The sequence below is a fragment of the Triturus cristatus genome, chromosome 9, assembly GCF_964204655.1.
Source record: "Triturus cristatus chromosome 9, aTriCri1.1, whole genome shotgun sequence".
Classification (NCBI taxonomy): domain Eukaryota; kingdom Metazoa; phylum Chordata; class Amphibia; order Caudata; family Salamandridae; genus Triturus; species Triturus cristatus.
Window position 1 is genome coordinate 170,486,582 of NC_140592.1, and position 25,669 is coordinate 170,512,250.

At 43.8% G+C, this 25,669-nt stretch overlaps 1 protein-coding gene across 10 annotated transcripts in view; it reads left to right on the forward strand.

The window, feature by feature from the left end:
* SLMAP (sarcolemma associated protein) overlaps positions 1 to 25,669 on the forward strand; it is a 1,011,035-nt gene that overhangs the window by 468,669 nt on the left and 516,697 nt on the right. For all 10 annotated transcript variants that reach the window (XM_085624675.1, XM_085624673.1, XM_085624676.1 and 7 more), the window contains exon 8: positions 23,071 to 23,211. In XM_085624675.1, the coding sequence (XP_085480801.1) occupies positions 23,071 to 23,211 (141 nt within the window). The remainder of the gene's footprint in view (positions 1 to 23,070; positions 23,212 to 25,669) is intronic.

The window sequence follows — 25,669 nt, forward strand, 5'->3', positions numbered from 1 at the left end:
TCTGTCATTACTTTTGCAAATGGGGGTTCCCTCAAATAGGTCTGTTATCAACAGCGGACAATGATAAATATCCAGACTTCGCCTCCAGGTATCCACAGTCCAGCAGCAATATACTATGGATGAATTGGTCAGGGTTATTTGCCAAAGCTTTTTCTCCTCTCTCTCTCTTCTCCCATTTCTAGTTCAGAGGCTTCGGCAAACATCTCTCACCGTGGTAGCTCACACATGAGCTCATAACCATGGTACAAAAGTCTCCTCAACCTTTCTCTGGTTCAGCACAATAGGCTTTCCAGCAGGGCAGACCTTCTCACACAGAACCATGGAGAAATCAGGCACCCAGATTCCAAGTCACTCAACCTGACGTTCTGGCTCCAGAGGTCATAGAATTTGGAAACTTAATCTTGAGTGCATTACCATTCTCAAGGAAGGGCACAGGCCTACCACTCCTGCTACGTGACCAAATGGAAAAGCTTTGTGCTATTGTTGTTCCAAACAAATTGACCCTTTTCAGGCAGGTACAGAAAATTGTCTGTAATTTGCTTTATTTACAAATTTCTGCCTTGGCATTCACCTGAATAAGGTTGCATCTAGTTGCAGTAGCTGCCTATCTTCAATATAGGCAATACATCACTCTTCAGAATACAAGTAAATAAAGCCTTCGTGGAAGGCCTCAAAAGAATGACTCCACCACGGGTTCTGTCAGCACCCTCATGGAATCCTGAAATTGTACTCGCACGACTCATGCTCCCTCTATTTGAGCCCCTTCACCCATGTCACCTTCAGTTTGTCTCTTGGAAGGGGGCATCTTTAGCTGCTGTTCAATCACTCAGACCTGTCAGCGAGGTTCAGGCATTAACCCTGGAAGAACCCTTCTACCAAATTCATGGTGACAGGGTTGTCTCCACACTAACCCAAAGTTCCTACCAAATGTAGTGTCCCCCTTCCACCTCAATTAATCAACCTACTTCCCTTTTTTCCACAACCAGACTCTGTTGCGGAGTGGACTCTCCATACTTAAGATATCAAGAGCCCTTATGCACTACATTGATAGAACAAAATCTTTTAGAAAAATGTAACAACTTTTTGTTGCTTTCTTTCAACCCCGTAAAGGAAAGGCTATATCCAAATCAGGCATTGCCAGAGGGAAAGTTAAATGTATTCAATCATGTTATGTTAAAGCTAAAATAACTTTACGCGCTCCCCATAGGGCGCACTCTATTTGCAGTAAAGGAGCCTCTATGGCCATCCTTGGAATTATCCCAATAGCTTACAGATGTAAAGTAGCCACTTGGTCGACACCCCACACTTTTGCTAAGCACTACTGTGTGGATGTTCTAGCACGTCAACAAGCTAATGTTGATCAAGCAGTGCTACATACATTGTTCCAAACAACTGCAACATCCACAGGCTAGCCACCGCTTTTGAGGAGGTCTGCTTTACGGTCTATGCCCAGCATGTGTATCTACAGCCACACATGCCTCATACGGAAAATGTTTCCATGTAAGCTTCTGTTTGCGTCATGAAGTGCTGTAGATTCACACATGCCCACCCTCTTCCCCAGACACCTGTGGCCGTTTCAGGATCTCTCAAAATTGCAGGTGGAACCAAGGAAGTTTACGCCAGATATTTGCCAACCCACTTTGGTGGGTGTGAGGGAAAGGTGGCCTTCTCTTAATGTAGCCCTCACTCATTTTAATAGTGACATGCTTCATCATCGAGCTCAACCCAACTCCTAAAGGTGGGGGTGGGCTCGGGCTCAACCATATTTCAGGGAGCACTTAAAAAGACTTGGCGTATAGGGGCATAACTTTAAAGATAAAATCCCTCACCCACTCCTAAAGTATCCTTTATTGATGGAGTGGGAGGGCTAAAGGATGTAATGGTCCTATGACCCTAACTGATACACCAACATGTTTCAGCCCTTCCTAATGGCCTAACAAAGGTCCGGGAGCTTTCGTCAGGGTGGGATGCGATGAAGTTACTTCCCCCAAAGACGTGAGTGTAAAATGAGAGTGTGGGCATGCAACTTGCATGTATGATTTTTAAGACAAAAAATTAGTTTGGTACAAGCATTATACTTGCTGTTTCTTCTAAGAGGAATTACCCCACATTAACAGGGCTTTTGCTCCCAATGGGGGCATGAAAGGGCTGCCTTGTAGTCACACATTCGTCAAAGGTCAGTCCCTGTCTTCAACCTACTGTCTGCTCTGCTCCCCTGCTTGTCCCCGTTTCAGTATCTCTTCATATCTCCCTTTTTTCCTCTTATGCGTGGACATCTCTTACCTATCACTTCGTTTTACTCTCCATCCTCACCTGGTGTGCAGGAAAAAAATCAAACAACGGAGTTGATGCCCATGCGCATTATCACCAAAGGGAGAAGTCACTCTTATTTCGTGACTCAAAAGACTTTTTCAAAGAAAAACAACTTTTACACATCTGGACCCAACACTAGATGGCAGAAGTATGCACAGGATGTAAATCTACAGCACTGCAAGCCACGGACAGAGGCTCGCAGGGTAAGTAACATTTTATTATATTGTGATACTGTACTATCTGCCCCATACTTGTGTTATATAGTCATGCGTCAATTCTCAATTAATGGATCTCACAAGTAAAAGTAGTTGGAATCTGACACCTGACTTTGGTCGAGGGACTACTGGTTGTCACAAGAATGGGACTAATAAAAATGTGTGTTAGGCAGCATCCACTACCAGGAACTGCCTAATGTCAAACATGGGCGAACGATACTAACCCCTGTGCACATCCCACAGATATCAATGTTGGTGGTGCAGAGGTGTTGGTTAAGGATAACCTATCGGAAGGATGGAATTAATAGGTTGGATTATTATAATGATCCATTATTATAATGATCCATGCAGTGTACTAACGCAAAAATGTGATACTAGTAAGGTACTTACAGTCAGATAGGCGAATGTGCTTGATTGGAGATTTACATTATTTGGCTGAATGCAATATTAAAAAACAAGGGACAATAATTAATGAGAATAATGAAATGCGACTCTTAAATTTCAGCAAGGGCCAGGAGACTGAAAATCACTTAACGTTTGTGGTTGACGCCACTCCTGCATAATGCCCTGTGTCTATGGTTTGGCGCAACAAGGAGCATCCAGTACACGGGTATTGTACAATGTTGCCTTGACAGTTTTTCAACACATTTTGCTGAGGTCACCGTGTTCCAAGATGGTGCCTCTCAGCCCGTTAAATCAAATTTGAGCTAGATGGACATGGTCTGTACTTTGCCCAGCCTCTTCTTGCCTCTGCATTTAAATTGGCGTCCCCATGTGTACTGGATTTCTGTTCTATTGATGATGTCTTCCACTATTACTCACTGATTGGTGACTTAACACAGCCACTGTGGCCCTTTTGAACTGTTATTTCTCAGTATATGGTTGCTTAGAACTATAGTGTATGATTGCTGTATTGGAACCTACTTTCACTTTGTTATAAAAATGTCTATATAGGATAATATAATAAGAAATATTTGGTTGATCAATTGACCGATAGCTGTTGATCTTTTTCAGAGAAGTACCAGATGTGAATTGCAGTGGAGGTCAATTACTTTGTATGCATAATTTTTAGATGTCTTTTCACAATCGTCTATGGAAATGTTACATAGATGAGTTTCTAATGAATTGCAGAGGTAGTGTAACTGAACTCACAAACTTTTAATAGTAGTCATACGCATTTACAGTTTACAATTACAGCACCACTTTACTACCTTTTCTAGATCTAACTATCAGAGTACATGAAGGCAAACTGGGCACATATTCATATAGAAAACCTATTGAATACAACACTTTTATCCTACCGAGTTACCATCCCCATGGGCTCTTGAGACAATCTCCCATATGGTCAGTTCCTGTAAACTCGCCAGAACTGCAATTAGTGGTCTGACTATTTCAGGGAGGCAGCAATCAATTCTCTTAAATTAAGAGAAAGGGGCTATCCCAAACGTTTGGTTTCCTAGCCTCTTCCACAGGCTCAGTGTTGTTCTAAAGACACCTTAGTTAAGCCTAGGACTTACATTGCAACTTATAGGAACATTTCTAGCATTGTGAAGAAACAATAGAATATTCTTACAACCAGTAGACTAAATAAGAAGGCCACTCTCTTCTCGTTTAGACGAGGGAGAAATGTATATGACTATTTGATGAAGGCCATGTACTATAAACCCACACCCTCCTTACTGGGTTTACCACCTGCAGTCAGACATTTTAAGTGTAGCAGCTGCTCTGTGTGTAATCTCACTATGGATACAAACATTTTTCAGCATGACAACATCACACATGCACACTGACAGAATTTAGAAGCTGCAACTCCTCTGCTAATTTAATCTTTGCGATCAAGTGTCTTTGTAATTGTGTGTATATGTAGGTCAAACAACACAAAAAGTTAAATACCTCATTTTTCAGCACAAGAGTTGCATCAGGCGACAAGTCCAAAATGCCCCACTTGTTGCCCATTTCTTGAGTAGGTCCCATTCTGAATCATCTTTCATATGTCAAGTAAGAGATTGTCAAATTTCCACTTAGAGGAGGTAATATACAGGAACTGTTGAACAGATGAAAATTGAATTGGATTGTGAGCTGTTCAGCAACCACCCACCATGGTGTTGGAAGCTGGCTCTGTATAAACTATACCTAAGTAAGGTATAGGGTGCAGAGAGTCCAGTGGATTCCCATAGTATAGGGTGCACATAGTCCAGTGGATCCACAGAGGTATAGCAGAGGCTAAATTGGATAATCACTAACAGCTCTCTTTATGGTAGTGTGGTCGAGCAGTTATTCTTATCAAGAGGGTGTGTTAAGTATTTATTGTATTCACCCAGACAGGAACTTATGGCACACACTCAGACTGAATCCAGACCAATTAGGTAAGTATAAATAAAGTACACTTATGTTTTGTTTCTAGAACCAAGCAAGACTTGGCACAGGCAAGTAGGATATACTTTCAAATGCCAAACTTAATGAGAAAATACAATTGTGGTTGAAATTGGAATAGTGGCAGGTTTGTATTTGCTTTTAGAACAGTTAAAAACACATTTGAATTACTCTAGTGTACTTTTGGATTACTTTTTAGTTACGTCGATTACCCGGCGTGATATGCCTAACTATCATTCTGGGTCCTACAATACAAAGGTTAAGTAAGACACTGTTGGGTTTAAAGCAAAGTTACTTTGGTTTCCATACAAATGTCAGTTCAACACTTAGAACATTTTTGGGACAAATATCATAACATTGGTTCCTATGGAAGAAAAGAATGTTATTGGTTTGCAGTAAAGTAAACGTCCTGCAAGAATAGCTGTTTGGGGTTAGAACCAAGGTTCCCTAAAGTGGCACTCAAGTTGCACAACCAGCGGCACTATGGCGGCCTGGTGCAGAGTGCAGGGCCTCAATGATAGCAGATGGAGCTAGAAGGCCTTCGGTCAGGGGCTGCTTATGAGCAGGCCACTAGGTTGTGGGAGCAAAGGTTGAGGCTGCAGGCATCTGGTAGACGGTCGAGACAGTTCAAGGATCACCGGATCCCAGGTCAGGATCGCTGGGGAGACCTCGTCATGGTGTTGGTCCACTAACTTGGGCTGTGGGTGTCCTGTGCAGAGCCGGAGAGCTGCCAGGATCCAGATTCTGTGTTGGAGTCTTTAGTTTGAAAAAATACGGTTCTCACTGGAGACAGTCGTTCTGGTGAATGCAGGGCAGGTCCTCTGGGTTCTGGATGGCTGCTGGACATGCCGGGGTCTCGCTGGTTACAGGTCGAAGTTGGGACAGGCCGGTAGGGCTGGGGCCAAAGCATGGTGCCGTCTTCTTCCTCGATCAGCACTGCTCTACGATTCTCATTCTTTCTTCTCGTATCTGTGGAGGCAAGGTTCAGAGTCACCCCTAAATACTAAATTTAGGGTCGTTACAGGGGTGTGCAGATTGTGACCATTAGGTCTCTGCCTTGGGGTGAGTACTATCTTTTTCGAACTTGTTTATACATTTTATGGTTTTAACCATGTTTGTTCTCATGACTACGTATGTCTGTCTTGTTAGTACATCTAATGAATGGTCAGATTGTTTTTGACCACTGTTTTGAATATCTTCTTTTGACTTTTCACATTCTGGTCTATGGAACATTCTCTGATTTCTTTTTTGTTTTGCTCCCTTCAGTTAAATAGCGGGCAACATAAATAACCCTTGTAGAAGTGCTTAAATCTAGGGTTCATTGTACCAAGATGACGGTTCCCTGTCTTTAAGGGGCTTTTTTATTTAAGCCTATTTATAAGGTGTATGTATTTACCTTTCTTTTTTACTTCATGCAGATTCCTATGCTGAAACGTTTTTAGAATTATTGGTTTGATCAATAAATTCTGTTGCTGCAACACCCTTCCTTGTCTCTCCATGCATTCAAACATATTTGCACTTTAATGCATTGTGTGGAAACATGGCAGCTACCTTTTTTGAATAAAGTCTGTGTTTTGTTTTCAGTATAGCCAACGTATTAGGTGTTCTTAATTACCCTCCATTTCTGCATAGCACAGATTCCAAGCTGGACACTTTGTCAGAGGGATTTATTAATTTGCTCAGAGCTTACATTGTAGACATTGTTCTGTGCAGTAAGTAGTTGTTTCATGTGGAGAAACATCTCCCCTTACATGAAATTCAGCTCCCGGGGTTTTTCATATAATGCGCTTTCCTTGTTTTATTCTAGTGGCTTGTTAATTTACGTGACCCATCAACAAGTTCAATTTAATCAGTTACAAACAGAAGTTTCGGGTAAATAGAATTATTCAGGAGATCCTTTCAATTTTATAAAACACATTTTTTATGGTGATCAGGTCCCGCCCTTATGTTTTTTTTTGTCTCACTACACATCCCCCCCCGATCCTCTGTATATAGAGTCCGATAAAAATTGCAGAAAGCAGCTCGGATTTCACTAACATCTGACCTCAAGCCTCTTATTTCCTTAATTTCATTCCGAGTAATTTCACTCGTACATCTCCTCGCGATGCACAGTTGCTTTGTCAATAGCTTTTTTCAATATTTTCTCCCCTATTGCAGCTTTATTTACTGCAACCCCTAGGCAAGCGTCCTCTATGCTTTCCTTCTGTTGTATGGCCTTAATTAAATTGCCTTCAGCCTGGGTTAAACTGGATTGCAAGGAGTGAAGTTACACCTTTTCCGCTTTATTTTTCCATATTGCATTGTTTCCCCCGTATCCCTGCTTTTAGTGTATCCCAAACTGTGCCAAGAGAGGCCGTTCCAAGATTCCTACCCAGAAATTCCGGAATCCATTTCTTCATGTACTCCACATAGGCCTTATCCACCAGTAACGCTCTTTCAAATGTCCATGAAGAAAAAGATTTCTCCTGATCGCTCCCCCCTGCACCTCAAGTACCAGTGGATTATGGTCTGAAAGATATCTGGGGGCCTTTTCAATTGTACTTTTTTGTCTGACAGAGTGCGAGACAAAAAAAAAATCTAGCCTCACATGTTTCTGGTGAGGGGCAGAGTAGTACGTAAAACCTTGTTCCTTAGTCCTCAATTTAGCCCAGACATCGTACAAACCTTGCTCTTGGCACATATTGCTTAAAGATTATTATTATTTTTTTTTTTTTACAACTGTGGGCTGCACCACCAAACCATGTATCCAAAGATAATGATTAAATGTTCATCCAATGTTGGAAATATTTGAAAATTTCTTTATTCTTCCTTTGTTTTATTCAAAGTAGAGCACCAGGCAACAAAGGAAGACTAAAGAAATTTTCGAATATTTCCAACATTGGATGGACATTTAATCATTATCTTTGGATACATTGTTTGGTGGTGCAGCCCACAGTTGTAAAAAGTTTATTTTGGTCATTCAGACTGCTCCTTGGAAACGGCAGGAGAAGTGGTGCTGCACACCCTGGGATCATAGTGCTCAATCTTTGTTTGACTTTTTTAGGGTATGAGAACAGAGAATACTGACACTCTTTAGTGTTTGTATGGTTTTGCTGTTTGCTTTTTTTTTTTGTGTAACATATTGCTTAAAGCTTGGTAAACCTTTGGTTTCTTGCCGATAAATGGTTCCCCCTGATCCCAGCCACTGACGAGATTAATATTGAAGTCCTCGCACATCACTTTAGCAATTGCCAGTGCGATAATTCATTCATCAGCCATCACAATATAGCGGTATCATCCACATTGCTACCATAGAGGGAGCATCTCGTAAAAATAGGAAAACCGGGAGCACTGCAACTAGCGATAACTCAACTCCCGGCTGTATCAGCCTTAACTTAGAAAAAATGGATAGCTTTGTGGCGGGCCAAAATTGCTACCCTCATGTACGTGTGCCTTGGGTTGTCGCTGGTATAATACTATATCCCAAGTATTTTAAAAAATCTTTTTGGCTCCCTTCTACGCGAGTTTCTTGAAGGCATACTATATCAGACTGTAGCAACTTTAGCCCTTGGGTTACTATTTGTCTTTTTTAAAAATCATTCAGACGACAGTTATTGACCGTTGCGATCCTTAACTTACTCATCTTTTAATTCTTTAACTTTACCCCAAATTGATTTTTTTTTACTTCATCATTACCCGCCATGCCATCCCTGTGTAGCTTCCCATACCCAAAACCCACACAGTACCATCCCTGTCTACCTCCCCCTCCCCGCAGCAGTGCCCCCCTCTCCCACCCTCCCCCTCTCTCACCCCCCCACCCCCCCAAATACTTAGGCAATCAGGTATAGCGTGATGTGCGTCTAAAAAACTGCTCCACCATCTTCCCAGAAAAATCAAAACAAAATACCATATCATTAGCGACTATTCATCATTGATCTTCAGAATAGCCTCATAGGTTGTTACCCCTCATATCTTTGAGGTTTCCCCTCCTTTTTCCTTCCTTATTATTTCGTCTATAAAGCCCTGTGCTAAAATCTCTGATAAGAACATACAAGAGGTTCCTTTAAATTTAACTTTGAGTCTTGCTGGGTTTTGTAAGAAGACCCTTGCCCCTGCTTTTTGAAATTGAGTTATTAACTGTCTTAGCCGCCAACCCCGTTCAACAGTTACGCGGGCAAAATCCTGCTTGACAAAAAAAGAAACCCCATCATAAGATTTTGGAGAGTTGGGTCGGGCTTGGTCATACCCAAGAAGCACAAGTTGTTTCTATGCTGTCTGTTTTCCTATTTTTCCAGCTTGAGCATGACATCCGACAGAGCACCCCCCTGGCCGGTGTCCTGCTATTTCAATTACTTTTTAATTTGCCACTCTAGCTCTGCGCCCATCCGATCTCACTCCTTGCATTAGCTGAATAGATCGAAATATCGTAGTTAGAGACGGTTCTTTTTCTTGAGAGTCCATCTCTACCGCTTCGATTGTGCCCTCCTTTGATCCTTCCGTCTGGTGTACAGGCCGCGTATCCGATTAATCCCACTTGAGCTGTTTACCAACATGCCATTTCTGGCTATCTTTCCTTTTGCTTCCCCCAGTGATAGTCTTCCTCTGAGTAGTTTGCATCTGGTCTCCTGAGGAGGTGCTATCTGATTCCAGAAATCCCTCACTGCTGGTAGAGGTACCTTCCTTCCTGGAGAGGGATACGATTAGTCGGTTAACGAAAAAAGCGCTCGCCTAGAACATCGGGCGATAGCTCCCCTTTACACAGTCGTGCCACATTTGGGGACCCATCTCATGCCAGGCTTTCATTTCCCCCCCCCCTCTAGACCCTCCCTACCTTGGATCAGTGTTTCACCTCTCAAACTTAGCGCTTTGGCCCCCTCTGCGCCCAACAGCTTTTTGTCCCCCCATTGATTCTTCTTTATCCCCTTCCTCTAGCATCTCTGAGGAGAGGGACAACATTTTTGGGGGGATATCGGCTTCTGTAGGGATCTCCCCAGGTTCTGTGACCCCTACCGCCCCACTGTTCAAGATTTCTTCTGTCCTGGGTGGGCGGGGGGGGGAGTACTTTGTTTTTGTATTTGGGTCTGATGCAGCGGTGAGCGTTGGCTGCGCCGGATTCTCTTCTATCTGTCTTCCCGGCTTCAGTGCTGGTTTTTTAATGCCGGGCTCGCTCTCTTTCCTCTGCCCGCGCCAGCACGTTGCTTCGTTTCTGCAGGGCTCCCGTTCGCCCGGTCACATTAGAAGCCATCGGCAGTGGGGCATGGTCTGAGGCGTCAAGATGGCGGTTGCACTCTAAGAGTGCTCCGGACCCCTCCGTCATCCACCTCGAATCCTCCACACATCAGCACCCATCCGACTCTCCTACCTGAGCGAAGTGTGTCCTTTGGCCGGTGGCACTGCCCCGCTGTGTCTCCAGTGCCAGCAGCGGCCTCCTCATCACCGCTGGTTTGGCCCACCTACTGGCGGAGCCCAAGACCCGCCGGAGTGGTATTGAGAAGGGAGGCAGAGTGTCTTGTGGACATCTACAGCAACCCGAGCTGTGTCCGTGGCCCGTGCCCTGTCTGTAGCCCTGCACTCGGAAGGTGCCGTTGAGTGAGGGGGGTGGCCGGCGCCTAAGGAGAGGCTGTGGTGGCGGCGGAGGGGGCCCGATGGTGGCAGGACCAGCCCGACCTTGGGTGAGTGCAACTCTGCAAATCCAGCCGGTGAGTGACGGGGGACCGACTGCCAGATGGGGCAGCGGAGGGGGGTTGTGAGACATCCGTGGCCCATCCCCTTCCCCTTCCCCTGATGGACCCGGGCATGTGTGCTGTTCCCTGTGCTCCTTCCACGACAGGGCTCGGTGTGACCGGGTGCGCTCCCGCGCTATAAGAGACTCTTTCCTGGCGGGCCTGATCAGATCAGGTCGATGAGGCCTGCGGCGAGCCTGCGGTGGTAGCGACACCGGGCTGGGCCGATCCCCCGTCTGGGTGCACATCTGGCTAGGTCTCTGGGCGCCTCATGTCCCTCCGGTGCCTGGGGTGGGGGATCAGCTGCACCGATGGGCAGTGGGACGAAAGAACAACTGCCCGTGACCCCCCCCCCCCCCCCCCCCCCCTTGCCTACTCAGCCGGATTCTGGATGGGCTGTGGGCCTGCCCTCCATTTGCCTTGCAGTGTGGCGACCTGCGAGGTTTGAACTGGAGTTTGAGGCACTGGTACAGCCGGGCTGGTGGTGAGGGAGATGGGAAGGGGTAAACTTTGGCCTCCGGTCCTTGCTGCTCCGACCCCTCGCAGGCTGGGCCCTACTGCACGCCACTGGCTTTCATCCGCCCTTGTTGTTGACCCTGGGCACATGACCTCGGGGCTCTGGGGTGACTGACCAGGATAGGGCTCCGTAGCGCTGGTTTTTGCGCCTGGTGACGGGCTGTCTCGGCCACCACATCGGGTGGCGGTGGGTGGTGTTGCCCGGGGTGTCCTCTGGGCTATTCACTAGAAGCGGTCCTGGTGTTCTGTGTGCCGAACCCCCCCCCCCCCCTCAGCGCCCAGACGTTGTGTTGGCGGTGAGGGGTCACCGGAAGTGTGGTGGATTGGCTGGTGTTGCGGGACTGGGCTTATCTGCACTGGGCACACCCTGATTTCGAGTCTTGATCGACCTCCCGCCTCCCCCTCCCCCTGATCCTGTAGTCGGCGTTGACGGCGTCGCGTCTCTCTGGTGGATGACTCCTCCCAACCACCTGCGCCTTGGGTGATCCACAGACCGGGACTGGTCATTCCACGCTCCTCTGCGCTACCTGCCTCCGTATAGGATCCCGGCACGCACTGGTTTTTCTGCACTCTAGACCTTCGTCCCTGGACCCCCCCAAGTCCACGCCGGCCCCCACACAGACCACAATGGATCGGTTCACCACTTCCGAGCAGGAGCCCTCCGGGAGGGCGATGGTGGGTCCGCCGCCCGCCCCCCTTAGGGCAGGGACCTAGATACCATCCTTCAGGCCATTAGTACCTTGCAGGCCTCTGTGGAAGGGAAGATTGGAGAGATTAAGGTGGACGTGTCCCTCCTCAGACAAGACCTCTGCAATGCAACTGCACGGCTGTCGGAAGCTGAATCCCGAATCTCCATGGCTGAGGACGACATCCCCCAACTGAAGGAGCAGGTGGCCCACCTTCGCACCCACACCAAGGAACTCTATAGACGGGCCGAGGATGCAGAAAACCGCGCACGTCGCAACCACCTCCACCTGGTGGGGTTTCCTGAGGGGGTCGAGATGAACCAGGTGGCCACCTTTGTGGAAAATTGGTTCATGTCATGGATGCCCAAGGAAACCCTTTCGACTAGGTTTGTGGTTGAGAGAGCCCACAGATCCCTGGCGCCCAAGCCTCCTCCCGGAGCCCCGCCTCAACCATCATCTTAAATGTCCTCAACTTTAAAGACCGTGATCCCATCCTCCGAGTGGCACGGACAACGGGTCCCCTCAAATTCCAAAACCACGTCGTCATGATATTCCCGGACTACACAAGGGAGGTCCAAGATCTCCGGTGCTCCTACACGGACGTCAAGAAAAAACTTAAAGCCCTGGGCCTGCAGTATCTGCTTCAATTTCCGGCCCGCCTTCGAGTCATTTTCCAGGGCAAATCACAATTTTTCGACTCGCCTCAGGCGGCGTGGACATGGCTGACGGAGGAACGCCCCCTCCGCCCCCAGTGTGACCCTGCATCGGAATGGATGGGCCCCCAGCCTGAGGGGCTGAGGTCGGCGAGACGCCAATGCAGGCGCCGCACGAGTTCTCGTAAAGGGAACCGGTCGCAGGCAGCAGCATCCAAATCCTCAAGCATGGCGGCTCCGGGCCGTCGGGACTCCTCCAGCCAGTCCGTCTCTCCACTTCGCAACAGGGCCCACTCCAACTAAGAGATAGCGAGCTCATCCACAACGCTGGCCCAGGTAGATCCGCCCGGGATGGACTCTGACCTTTCCCGTACTCCTACTCTCTAACTGCCCACATGGTCGGGCTCGCTGCATGTCCACAATTGGAGTGGGGCGCCTCACCGGCTGGGTCCACTGTCACTGGCCAACTTTTATGTTTGTTGACCTCCTTATTGCTGATTCATTACTGATCTGTTCTTCTGGAGGGGTCCTCCACGCAACCAACCCGAGCATTCTTGTTTAGCTTTTGTTAAAATGGAGGGTCGACAGATGCTTCCGTTCTCGAAGTGTAGGGTGGGGGGAGGGGGAAGCGGGTGGGGTGGTTTGGGATTGTTTCCCTTTTTACGTTGCTGTTTATTTTGTTTTGCTGTCTCAGCTTCCACGGATCGCCATCTGCATTGTCCCCACAGGTCACACCCGCTCTTAGCGCACGCACCCGTACATGCACCCATGGGTTCCCGCATGCGTTCACTTACTCCCACAGGTTATCTGGTCCTAAACCCAAGAAGCACCCGCCATGCCCGATGACACCACTTACGGGGCATCCTTTCATGTCCTATCGTGGAATGTTAACAGTCTTCTGTACCGGCTCAAACGTACTGCAGTCCTGCGTTATGCGCAACGCCTCCACATAGACATCCTCCTGCTCCAAGAAACGCACCTTATGGGCAACTGTTGTCTCTTTCTTGCTCGCTACGGGTACGACAGAGTGTGGCACTCCGGCTTCTCTAGAGGCTCCTGCAGGGTGGCCATCCTTATGAAGCGTGCCTTAAATTTCGTCCTTTCCCAGGTGACCCACGACCCCCAGGGCACTTTCGTCGCGGTCCGTGGCTCCCTGGCTGGATCTCCGCTCAGCCGCATGTCAATGTATTCTCCTCCCTAGATGCTCACTCCCACGCTTGCACAAACCGCGTCCCTACTGACCACCTTCCCTCTAGGTACTACTATCGTATGCGGAGACATTAACGCAGTCTCCTCCCCGGCCATGGACACTACGGGCCCTCCATTGGCCTCCCGCACGGCGTAAGCAAAACAGCTAAGGACCTGGTAGGAGTCCTTAGGCCTTATCGATGCATAGCGCACATGGCACCTGCGCACTAGCCACTTCACTCATACTTACGCAGCCCATCACACGCATAGACGCGATCTTTGTCCCTGTTACTGACTGCTCAGTAATTGTTGACACTCGTATCTTGCCTAGAGGAATTTCAGACCACTCTCCAGTGCTCTTGAGTGCAGGTGCTCCCTCCCCCTCGGCCCGCCAAACATGGAGGATGAATGCGTGGTTCCTCCAGGACAGAGTTTTAAGAAGGTAGTAGGGAAGGAGCTCGAACAATACATCCTTCCCAACGTGGGGTCAGTGTCCTCCCTGGGTACCCTGTGGGAGGCCGGGAAGGCGACCATAAGAGGTGTCGCGAAGGGACAGCTTAAGAAGCAGAGGCTGGCGCAGCTGAGTGAAATTACTTCGACAGAAGCGCAGGTGCTCAGCTTGGAACAAGCACTTTCCCAATCTGAGGATGCCGGCCAAGGCCGGCAACTCGCTCACCTCTGGGCCGAGATAAGGCAGCTATCCCTGGATGCGGCCAAGCTCCTGTGGAGGTCGTCGGTGGTGAGGGTGTACGGGTGGGGGGACAAAAACGGCACGATTTTGCACAGGATGGCCACTTACCCTAGGGCGAACCGTATAATCCCAGAGGTAGCAGATGATCAGGCCTTGGTGCACAGTGCCCCGTTGGCAATGGCCCGCACATTCGCCGCTTACTATCGGCGTTTGTACGCAGCACAAGCCCCCGATCTACCCCTTCACGCTCGCTTTGCAAAAAGTAATGTATGTCTTCCTCGGTTGGAGACGGTTGCCCGAAATGACCTGGATCGCCCCATATCTAAGAAGGAAATCGAGGAAGCAATTTCCCTCATGTCATCGGGCAAAACTCCAGGACCCAACGGCCTTCCCCAAGAATATTACACGCTGTTCCACGACATTCTAGTGTCCCATCTGGACGGTCTATTCCGGGAAGCCCTGGAAAAAGGCTCCTTCCCGGCAGAGACGGATATTGCCACAATTGTGGTCATCCCGAAGTCCCAGCCCCCCTCCCGTTCTTGTGCGGACTATCGTCCCATATCCCTCCTTAATACGGAGATCAAGCTGTACGCCACCATCTTAGCCCAGCGCCTGAAGCCCTATTTGTCCCTACTGGTCCACCCGGACCATTGCAACTTTATGCCCAAACGCGCGACCTGTATTCGAAGGGTTCAGCTGGCTCTGGCCCACTGACATTTGCTTAACCCTTACTTAGCTCTTCTTCTTATAGATTTCGAAAAAGCTTTCGACACAGTGGACTGGGCTTATCTGCACGAGGTATTGGCTGTGATGGGGTTCGGTCCCCGGTTCCTTGCTCTGGTCCGGGTACTCTGCGCTGTGGCACTTCCAAAGCACAGGAATGCGACATATTTACAATAATATGTCGCATTCCTGTGCTCTTTCCGGCACTGGCGCACAAACTGCTGCCTTGCGCCAGTATGCCTGCATCATGGAGAGATTGTTTTTGTGCAGGAAGGTGCCCCTTCCTGCACAAAACCAATCACTACAGACATTTTCCTCTTTCAATGCGTGCTGTAGAATGCAGCATGCATTGAAAGAGGAAACAAGCATTGGCGTAGCCAATAGGTCTCGCCTTTGGGACCTTAAAAGTGTTTAGTTATCAAGCACAATATCCTTGGTGCAACAACATCAACTGTTGCATGGTTAAACACTTATAATAAGGTCCCAAAGGAACTGTAAAATACAGGGTACCATATTTATTTTATTTACCATAAGTTACTCTTTGGACAAAACTTCCTCACCATTTGTTTACTGTTTGGTTCTTTGCCAAACATAATTTACTTAGTTAAATATTTTAGCAAAGATTATATGTTGTTTTTCTGTGTCCTTTTCTTGTGTGCTTTTAATATCACTTGTCTGTGCAGACTCCAGGTTCTTAAACAATGAAGGCTTCTTGTGCCAAGAACCATTATTCAAACATTTATTAAAGGGTAGGCCATTCCTGGGCCATTATTGACCGGGGTGAAGTCAGAGGGACAGAGGTCACAAAATTGTTTGTTAGATGGTATGTTTTTCATGAGACTAGTAAAATGCATTGTATTGAATGCCTGTTTTTGGTTGTGACTAAAAAAAGGTTATAAAAAGCATGATGTTATTTTTTCTACCACACAATTCCCTTATTGGTGGTGCGGTACTCATTTTAAGAACTGTGGTGACTACTACGGTGACGTAACCCTATACAAAATGTTGATCATTTTGATCGATTTGATGAACCATATTTGAGTAGACAGTCTTTTTCATGGAAATTATAGTTGCTGTAAATTAAACAAGCATTGGCATAGCCAATAGGTCTCCCCTTTGGGACCTTATAAGTGTTTAGCCATGCAACAGTTGATGTTGTTGCACAAAGAATATTGTGCTGCATAGCTAAATACTTATAAGGCCCCAAAGGCGAGACTTTTTGGCTATGCCAATGCTTGTTGATTTAGTCTTACAAACAGATTGGAGTCTTATATGCATGAATTTTTCTTTTGGCATATTTTCTCTTAGACTTCATGGGAGATAGATATTAAAATGGAGGGTAATTTTTCAGTCTGTGTTGTTTTGTACAAAAGATGTGCAAAAATCTCCTTTTCATGATATCGAAGATTCACTAAGGGAACTTTCTGTCTGCTGAATTGCATACTTTGTGAATTAGGTGTCATGAATGCTGTGTTTTAGACAATGCTGTGTTTTAGACTTCTATCAAAGTCTCCTAATTTTCACTTGTTCCCACATAAGATCAAATGGGTCAATGTAATTTTGCAATTGAAAAGGTTGTTTATGTAGGAGTGAGCTGTGAAGATCTGTTTGTTTTCAAACTCTGCCATGGATAGATTTGCTGTTTCTGGTGTAAAGCTTGACATGGCTACTCATTTTACTTGAACAAAACATTGTATATGAGTAGTTTTGGCTAGGTTACATATGAAATGGGAAGATATTCCATGGTCTTTCTCTTTTCATGATTTTCGAGAACCAGGTCCTAGGAATGGTTCTGTAAAATGACTGAATGTCATATGGTGTCCATACATTGGTCAGGAATTCCTGTAGCCTAGTGTCCAGGGCATCCAAGGGTTTGGCTCCAAGTCTTTGTGTAAATTTTGCCCATTGGACAAGTAGGGTAAACAACGCAGTACGAACCCTTTAATTGGCAAGTTACAGTAGCATAGTATCGTTGTGGAAATGAGGATTGAATGCCTGTAAGGCAACAGCTATAGGCATAGAGTGTTCAAAATTGTATATATTTTTCATTATTTCAAAGCCTTTTAAATTTTGTGTGTATCAACAAAACAGTTCTCTAGAGGGATAGATTAAAACAAAATTTTCCAATTAACAATAATAGAATAACTTAATGGAAGTGGCGCTTAATTTGCAGTCATGTGTTACTTAATTTAGGCATTACATTTTTTCAACTGTGTTTCTGGTAGCACTTAGATGTAAACAGATATAGTCAAAAGTTAAAATCTATAAACCTTCAAAAGTCCAAGCACTTCAATATTGCCTCTAAAGTGCATTCATTTGCGTGTCACACATGTCTCCTGAGCATGAATACCTGTATCTGAACACAGTCCTTGTTATTGTGGTCTTTATCTATAGTACATTCAGTAGCAGTTCAACGTCTGGTCATACAAATGCAGTAGGAAACCAACCCGGATTGTACTATTTCCTCCTTGCAAACCAATATTGAGTGCTTGAATTTCTGGAAAGACAACATGACTGCACTTCCAATATTAAGTTTTTATATTATTGATTGCAAACCTTTGGTTTGATCCATCACTCTAGAGAACCCTTTTGTGAAGGCGTGTGTACTTGGTCCAGGTTCTATAGGGTAATTTGGGCTTCCCCTTTGTTTTCTATTTATTTTTAGTGCCAACACTCTTAGGAAATACAGTGGGCTGTAAGCTTGACTTGTATTATTGACATTTGTTCCAATTAAAAAATGTTTGCTTTTGTTTTAAAAACTTAAAAATGCGTGGCTTATAAAAATGGTCCTAAAATCCGTTTTTATAATATACTAATGTATTTAGAAAAATTGAATCAAGATTAGTGATTATTTGCTTTAAAACTAAAATATATCCCAAAAAGTATTTGACACTTAGAGTGACGAAGGTTATAGAGAGTTTTTCTAAATTAACATGCAGCTTTGACAACCTTAATTACCATATCTCATCATTAAATAAAACGTGATTCATAAAGAGTCGGTGGAAAAGCTTTATCACCCTCAGGTGTGGGACCTTGCATGGGTACATATTTAATTCAGGAATTCGCTGAATGGAACAGAAATAGGCCTGGAAACATGCAAAAGTTGCAGACTTACCCCTGGTTAGATTTTGTGAATTCCTTTTTTTCCTATGATGAAATAACGAGTGTAACACTGGAATCATTAGGGATTTGGGGACTTTGTCTAATTCAAGGGACAGTGATCTCCCAATTCAAAATAAAATAAAACATAACATATAAATAAACTGAAAATGTGTTTGTGGAATTGTTTTTAGTAGGTGACAATGAGAAAAACTTGCTGTGTGCTGAAAAAAGTGGCTCCCAAATATTATGTAGCATATAAGTGTGACACAAAGTTGCTTAGAGTATGACACTGTACAATATGAAAATAGCTAGAAGGGATTACAAATCAGAAAGTCAACGGCATTTTGATCCCATTGAAATGTGGGATCATCATCAGGACACAAACTGGTATGAATCTGAAATCAAATTGGATGGCACACTGTAACAATTGTGAATTTAAAACACACCATGCTACATTCACATGGACCAAAAAGGTGGTTGAAGAGAAAGGAAAGAAGGACAGAGTATAATGATTAGGAAGGTCTTAGGGTGAGGGAGGATAGGGTTAAATGAGCCATGTAATTAGAGACATGGGTGGAGTAAATCTCTCTACAACTGTATTGAGTCCTTGGTAAAGGGAGTCATAAAGTTACTCCAAGGGGTGTATAGCTAGTATGATGTGAATCTTGATGAATAAATTAAAGCATAAATGTAATCCTTCTCATATAAAAATTAAATAATAGGGCTGTAGGTTGGATTGAAAAAGGTATCTTCTAATTTGGTAAGAAATGGCATTATATAATTATGGTTACCTTATGATGTAAATAGAAGTGGACGATGATGGGCTGGAGAAGGACACGCTAAAAAATCTGACCCTCTTTGACTCCATGGGAGTATAGCATTGTGTGTTTTCACCCGCTGTATTGCACATTCAAACTATAGTGCTCTATTAATGGTCAGAATTGTTTTTCCCATTGGTTGCTTGCTCACAGGAGCAAGCAATTTGATTGGCTGGCCGCAACATCAACATAAGCGTTGCAGTATTCATTAGAGGGCACGGGGAGTCTGTCCCCTTGTCCTCAAATAAAAACAAATATGGTATAAGTGAACAGGGCAGAGGTTCTTTGACCCCCTGGTCCTTCAGGTTCTGCGGGACGCAGCACATACACCTGTGTGTTCCTGCAGGTGTTTGGCTGGATCCTGAAAAAAACAGAGAAATTGAAAATGTTGGATTGTGATCCATGGTAGATTGGCTTCCTACAGGGGTTGGCCGCAGGCCAGGCCCTATCGGCAACCCAACGCAATGCTCTACCTTTGGTCGGCAGTCGGTTCGCTGCATGTGGGAGTTGGCAGACCAGAGACGATTAGGCCAGACCTTGTGTCCAGACTCTATGTCCAACCCTCACTGTGCATGTGCATGGCCAAAAGGTATGCTCAGTGAGAGATTTGGGTAAATTTGATTTTAAAAAACCCAGAAAGTTACAGAAAAAAACAAAGGTTAAAGTTAAGTAATATTTAGGTATGGTAATATGATCTTACACTACTTAAAAAAAAAAAAACTGCAAAAACTAAAGGCTAAAGCGCCATTATAGTTCGGCCGTATAATATTATAAAACTATTGTTTTAAAACAAAAAACACCGCAGAAGTTCACCAGTAATAGTTTACTATGTTAACTATAACTTGCGGCCCCACCATGCACTGCTTATGACCTCACTTATTACATCACTCATGACAACTAATAAATCTGGTTAATAAAGGAAGGTATTTCGAGTTTAAGACATGTTATCTGCAGTATTTTAGATGTTTATTGAAAAATAGCTTGTGGTTTTGAGCAGCAATGGTTAAGGGCAATTTCAGCAGCAGTTCTACCATACTAAACACCATCAAGCAGACTGTTTTTGTCTGAGCCATTGAGGGGGTCCTTTGTGCTCTTTCCAGTGTGCAGCTTGCCTGGGGATTCGTGCTGCTTCTAGAGGGCACAGGAGAATAGGCCAAGGCTCATAAAGTAGGGGCTGGACTAGAGTAAAGCGTTGCACGTGAGCAGCCATTTTAGAGTGATGTAAATGAGCAGCAGCTGCCACAGAATAGAAAGTGCAGCCGTTAGTTATGCTCTAAGTGTTTTAATTCATAAGAGGCACTAAGAAGAATGCTTACAGTCTTGAGAGCTGCCATCTTCAAATAACTGTTCACTAGCGCCATTACCTTAATGCTATATTGTTATTTTCTTCTTTGACAGTTTGGCTACCTTAACCTTAATGCTGTATTGTTCTAAATTCTTTGGTCGACTGTTGCGACCCACAAGAATCTGCACATGTAGCTCGAGTAGATTTCTTTCCATAACATGTAAAACTCGAAAATAAATAAATGTGTCTTCCTTCCTAATTTTACTGCAGTGCCTTCGCTACAAATGCCTCAGTACTCGGGGCTTGTAGTGATGGTGTCCAGTTTCAGGCATCATAGCTGATGCAAGCCCCAATAGGGACTCAGTAAGACGTTGCCTACTTGGGTCCCATCTTTGGCCAGTACAGTGATGTATCTTCTGTTGTTCTGCTGTTCCATAACTTGCGCTTCAGGACTGGACTTTGAGAAAGTCACATTTTGTGGGAGAGACTAGGCAGGTGAGAGTGCCTACAGAAAGAACACATTTTAAGCATCATGTGATGGATATGTCTGAAAACAGCATGCTAAAGGCCATCCCACATCCTCGATGAGTGTACTGGCTCAACAGTGCAAGGCATCCTAGTATGCTCTTGTAGCTCCAACACATCTCCTCCACTCAAGATGCAGCTAAAGGGTCTGCACTGATCCATGCTTGTTAGGTAACAAGCTGCTGCTGCTTCAGAGTTGCAAGGAGGCACAGCACGGGGCTGCTGGGATATAAAATATACATTAGGCTGGACGAGTAGCAAATTATGGATGAATGTTTGGAAAACTGATTTTCTACCCTGTCATTTTTCCATGTCAAATTTTATTAAAGCTGTAAGCATCTGGGAGCATCGGGTCAAGATGATGTGGCCACCAGTGGTGGTTGTTCATATCAATACAATGTTTGATTCTCCCAAATAATAATTTGGCTAAAGTGAGAATACCGAATTGTTTATGAAGCGCATGCAGAAGAATTCCTAAATAAGCTACACCGTTTGTAGGTCATTGCAGCATATCTGGTCTCACATAAATGAAGACATTAGTAAAAACATGAGCAAAGCTGCTTTAGCTTACTTTGTGAGTGTGACACCAATTCAGGATTATAGCACTAGTTATTTTTTTATTCTTTGACTGTTTGAAAACCTCAATGCTATATTGTTCTATATTCTTTAGTCGACTGTTGTGACCCACTCAAATCATCACATGTAGCTCGAGTAAATTTCTTTGCATAACATGTAAACCTCTCTGATACATTCTGGTCTGGTTAGTGCTATATAAATTAAATGTTCATAGTACATGTCTAGGATAACTGAAATATTTGGTCAGACCTTCTATTCCACTCAGTATAGTGAGATAATCCCATCATAAACTGGCATAAATTCTTTCCTTCCGGTGTAAATCTCAAAAGGGCCACACTTTTTCAGTTTGAAGACCAGCAATGTGGAAATCTGTTTGCAATTTTCGGGGGATAGAGAAGTTTCTAACCTTAAGAAAGCATTCCACAGTTCCTGAGGTTAATAAGTATGTAACCTAACAATGATATTTTGACTGATCAGCTGAATAAAGTGGTTTCAGACTTCGGAGAAACTTAACCCATAGGAAAATTGCCAAAATACCTTAAAGTAAAGAATTTGCTTCATGCTTAAGATTAATTATACTGTGTGCAAATAACAGTTTTTGGTTTAGTGTACTAAAATGGAAATGCAACAGTGTAAAAGGGTCCCCCACTTTATATAAAGCATCACAAATTATTTTTAAAGTGATAACATTGCTTTTCTCTTGCTACCCTTCCCTATACTGACTTGCGTTTCCCTTGCTCATTGCACCGCCTTGTCAGACCTTTTGAGAACCTGTATACACTAATGGGTAGGTTCCCCCATTCTGTGCTGTTCTCAGAGGTTTTCTGTCCCAAATGAATAACATTTCACTTGGCTTTATTAAATCTTATTTGAATTTAAACCTCTATGAATACCAATTTTCTCTTTTAACATCCCTCCTAATATGTTCCTCTTTCCTGGATGTCCACTGTGCCACATACTATCCTTTCTTCTGCCCCAACAATCCCACGAATAGTAAGATTGACCACCCTGCTGTTGTAGTGCTTTACTGGTCAGCGTCCTCTTTTAACCCACCTTTTGCACTTTTTATTTAATTTCCTTAGACATTTCCTTCCCCATCTTCCAGCTGTAGGACCTCACTAAGGTTACAAAGCTTGCGTTTGAGGCTTCTTTGTGAAGCCTTGCTAAGGTCAATGGACACCACATCTCTTGTTCGTCTTTTAGGTCCAGTCACACCAACGAAGACCTCTGTTAAAGTTCTTTGGCAAGACCTCACTTTTACTATGGCAGTGTTGTTGTTAGCCTGTAACTGGGCCATTTCAAGATAATTTCACCAAGCTTTGTTAATAATCTGTTATTTTGAGTGTAGTTTATTTTCAGCCTTGGATTAGCTGAATCTCCCTACTAGGCATTCACATATTTGTGTCATAAAAATAGAGCAGGAAAGATGGGTTGTGGCCAAATATGATAACATTGTAGGGTTTCAGTTTTCAAATGTCAAGACTTGTGCCAAATCTATCCTAATTTGACACATTTTGTTTTTGTAGACATGCTCAAATTGTTTAGGAAACGTGGTTTTGCAGTTGATGGTTAAATTCCTTTTGAACCTAAAGTTTATATTTTGCGAAGAGTAATTCATTATTTAATAAAACAAAGGCTCACCTAACAAAATAAAACTTATTATAATGTTTAAAAGCTCATTCACTGTGTTTTTTTATTTGGTAGACTCAGACGGAAGACGGTATACGAAAAGAGCTTGTGGCATTGCAGGAAGACAAACACAACTATGAAACAACAGCCAAAGAGTCCTTGAGGCGGGTCCTTCAGGAGAAGATTGAAGTGGTTAGAAAACTATCAGAAGTAGAGGTATTTTTTTTTTAATTACAATTAATATATAACTACATTCATAATCCTTCAGAAGAATTTACAAAAAATATTTAACTCAAAGTAAAATAAAATTGTAGATGGTATGCACTATAGCGTCCATAGTTATTGCTTTGTAAGGTTTTCTTGGCACTCAATATGTCACTTTGGACCAGAAAATAAACCACTTCAAATTGTGCCACTGCATTTTACATTATCAACTGGTATATTTTCCTAATTATTTGGTGATGAATCCCACAATTAGAGTGGGATAATGCAGATCTAAAGGTTGCGAGAGGGACCATGCAAATAAATCTGACAAAAACAATACCTTCTGTTTCAGTATGCCACTTCAGATCCCTGTTAGGTATTATGTAATTTTTCATTCCATTACTCCTATTCTTTCCATCTTCGAATGGGTCGCCTTCTATGAAGAGCTAGACAAGCAAAGGTTTCAAGCAGATTACTTTTTCGATGATGAAATGCACATTTCTCAAAAAATGAAAGTGGCCCTTCCATCGTGTATTAAAGAGAAAAATCTTTCATCGGGTTTGACATTTCCTCTTCTAATCCCAAACTTTGTTATTATAATAGATGCTTCATTAGAAGGATGGGAAGTGCATATTCAAGATCTGAAGCCTGTAAGCTTTTCTTTTAAGAATAATAGGATTGTCAGTGCTAGTACGCACAGACAATACAACAATATGTTTCATGTATAAACAACGCTGCACAAGATCTCAAGCGTTATAGCACAAAGCTGAAAGAGTTTGGAAATTGACATTAGAACACCAAATAAAGGTTAAACCAGAACATGTTCCTGGTACGCACAGTGTATTAGTGGACACATTGAGCAGAATGAATAGCATTTGTCAAGAATGGGAAATCAACCAAGAAGTTAAAAACTACATATTCGTTCTTTGGGACAAACCAAATCTAGACATATTTGCAGTAACTTAAAATAAAATCGAAATGTCCGTTTTATGCAGCTGGCATCCACAACCTGGCGCATGAGGAAATGTGTTTTTGAAAGCATGGTCAGAGTTCTTAGCCTATCTTTTCCCCCAATGCCTATGAGCCCAAACATTCTCAACAAGATGAAGAGGGCACTATGTCACTTAATCCTAATAGCTGCAAAATGGCCCATACAGTTCACTGAGCGATTTCACCTCTCAGAAGCATCACATCCAGTTACTTTCAAATCCCCATCTGTTGACAATGTATCCCCACCAAGAACTTAATCGAGACCTGAAATCCTTACACTTGTTGGCTTGACTCCTGAACAGTAAGTGTACTCTTGTTTGAACATTCCAAGAGATTGTAAGGAAACGTTGGCCAAAGCCAGAGCAGAACTTACAAACAAACCTTAACCAGTTCAATTGGAAGTGTTTCTGTTTGTTTCCTGGAAAAATAAATTAATTCTTACCTGTTCTATTTCGCACAAACCGGTCTTCCTTACACTTAACATTTCAAATGTTTCTGCTGGCACACCATCCTTTCGGTCTACCAGAATCATCAAAGAGTTTCTCAAATGGTTTTTTAGAGTCTACCCTCCAATAAAACACCCTCCTGATCCGTGGCAATTGAATACAATATTTTCACTGTTAATGTAAAGTCCATTTGAACCCATTCACAAGGCAAAAATGACTATTGATAGCCCTAACATTGGCAAAGTAAGTAATGGAAATGCAAGCTTTCACTATTAAAGAGCCATATATGCAATTCGGGGATGATCAAATAATTGTGAGATCAAATCCTGGATTCATTCATAAAGTTCCATCCATATTTTGTTTAAATAACTAGTTATTTTGAAGATTATCTCTCCGAACCCAAAAGATGTAGCAGAGAAGCCATTGCATACTCTGGATATTAAGAGATGCCTAAATTTGTAAATCTACACAACTAGTACATTTAGAAAATTAATTACTTGTGGCATTTGGTACTTCTGATAAAGGTTTCTACTTTCCAGAAAAAGTAAAACAAGTTAGATTTCTGCAGCCTTACAGTTCTGTCATCTCAAAGGTAGAAGGCCTTTACAAAACAGAGTAAAAGCACACTCCACAAGGAGTGTTTCTCCCTCAACAACCTTGTTAGCTGGTGTGTCTATACAGGATCTGCAAAGCAGAAACATGGAAAGATAGACAAATGTTTATGCCTCACTTCTGCTTAGAATCAACAGTACAGAATGATGCATTAGTGGTACAAGCATTTACTTCAATAAGGTGAGCTCTCATTTAATTTTTTAAACCTGCCATCCTCAGTTATTTGCTTAACAATTAAGTTGTGCAGTTTGACTAGTTACAATTTTGATACAAGCGTCGGACTCTATGAAAGATCCAAAACTGGAGAAGGAAAAAGTTACTTACCTGTAACTGTAGTTCTCCAGTATTGGCATGTTTCAAAGATTCACATGCTACCCACCCTCCTCCCCTGAGAGACTCACCTTAATTTATAACAGTGTTAC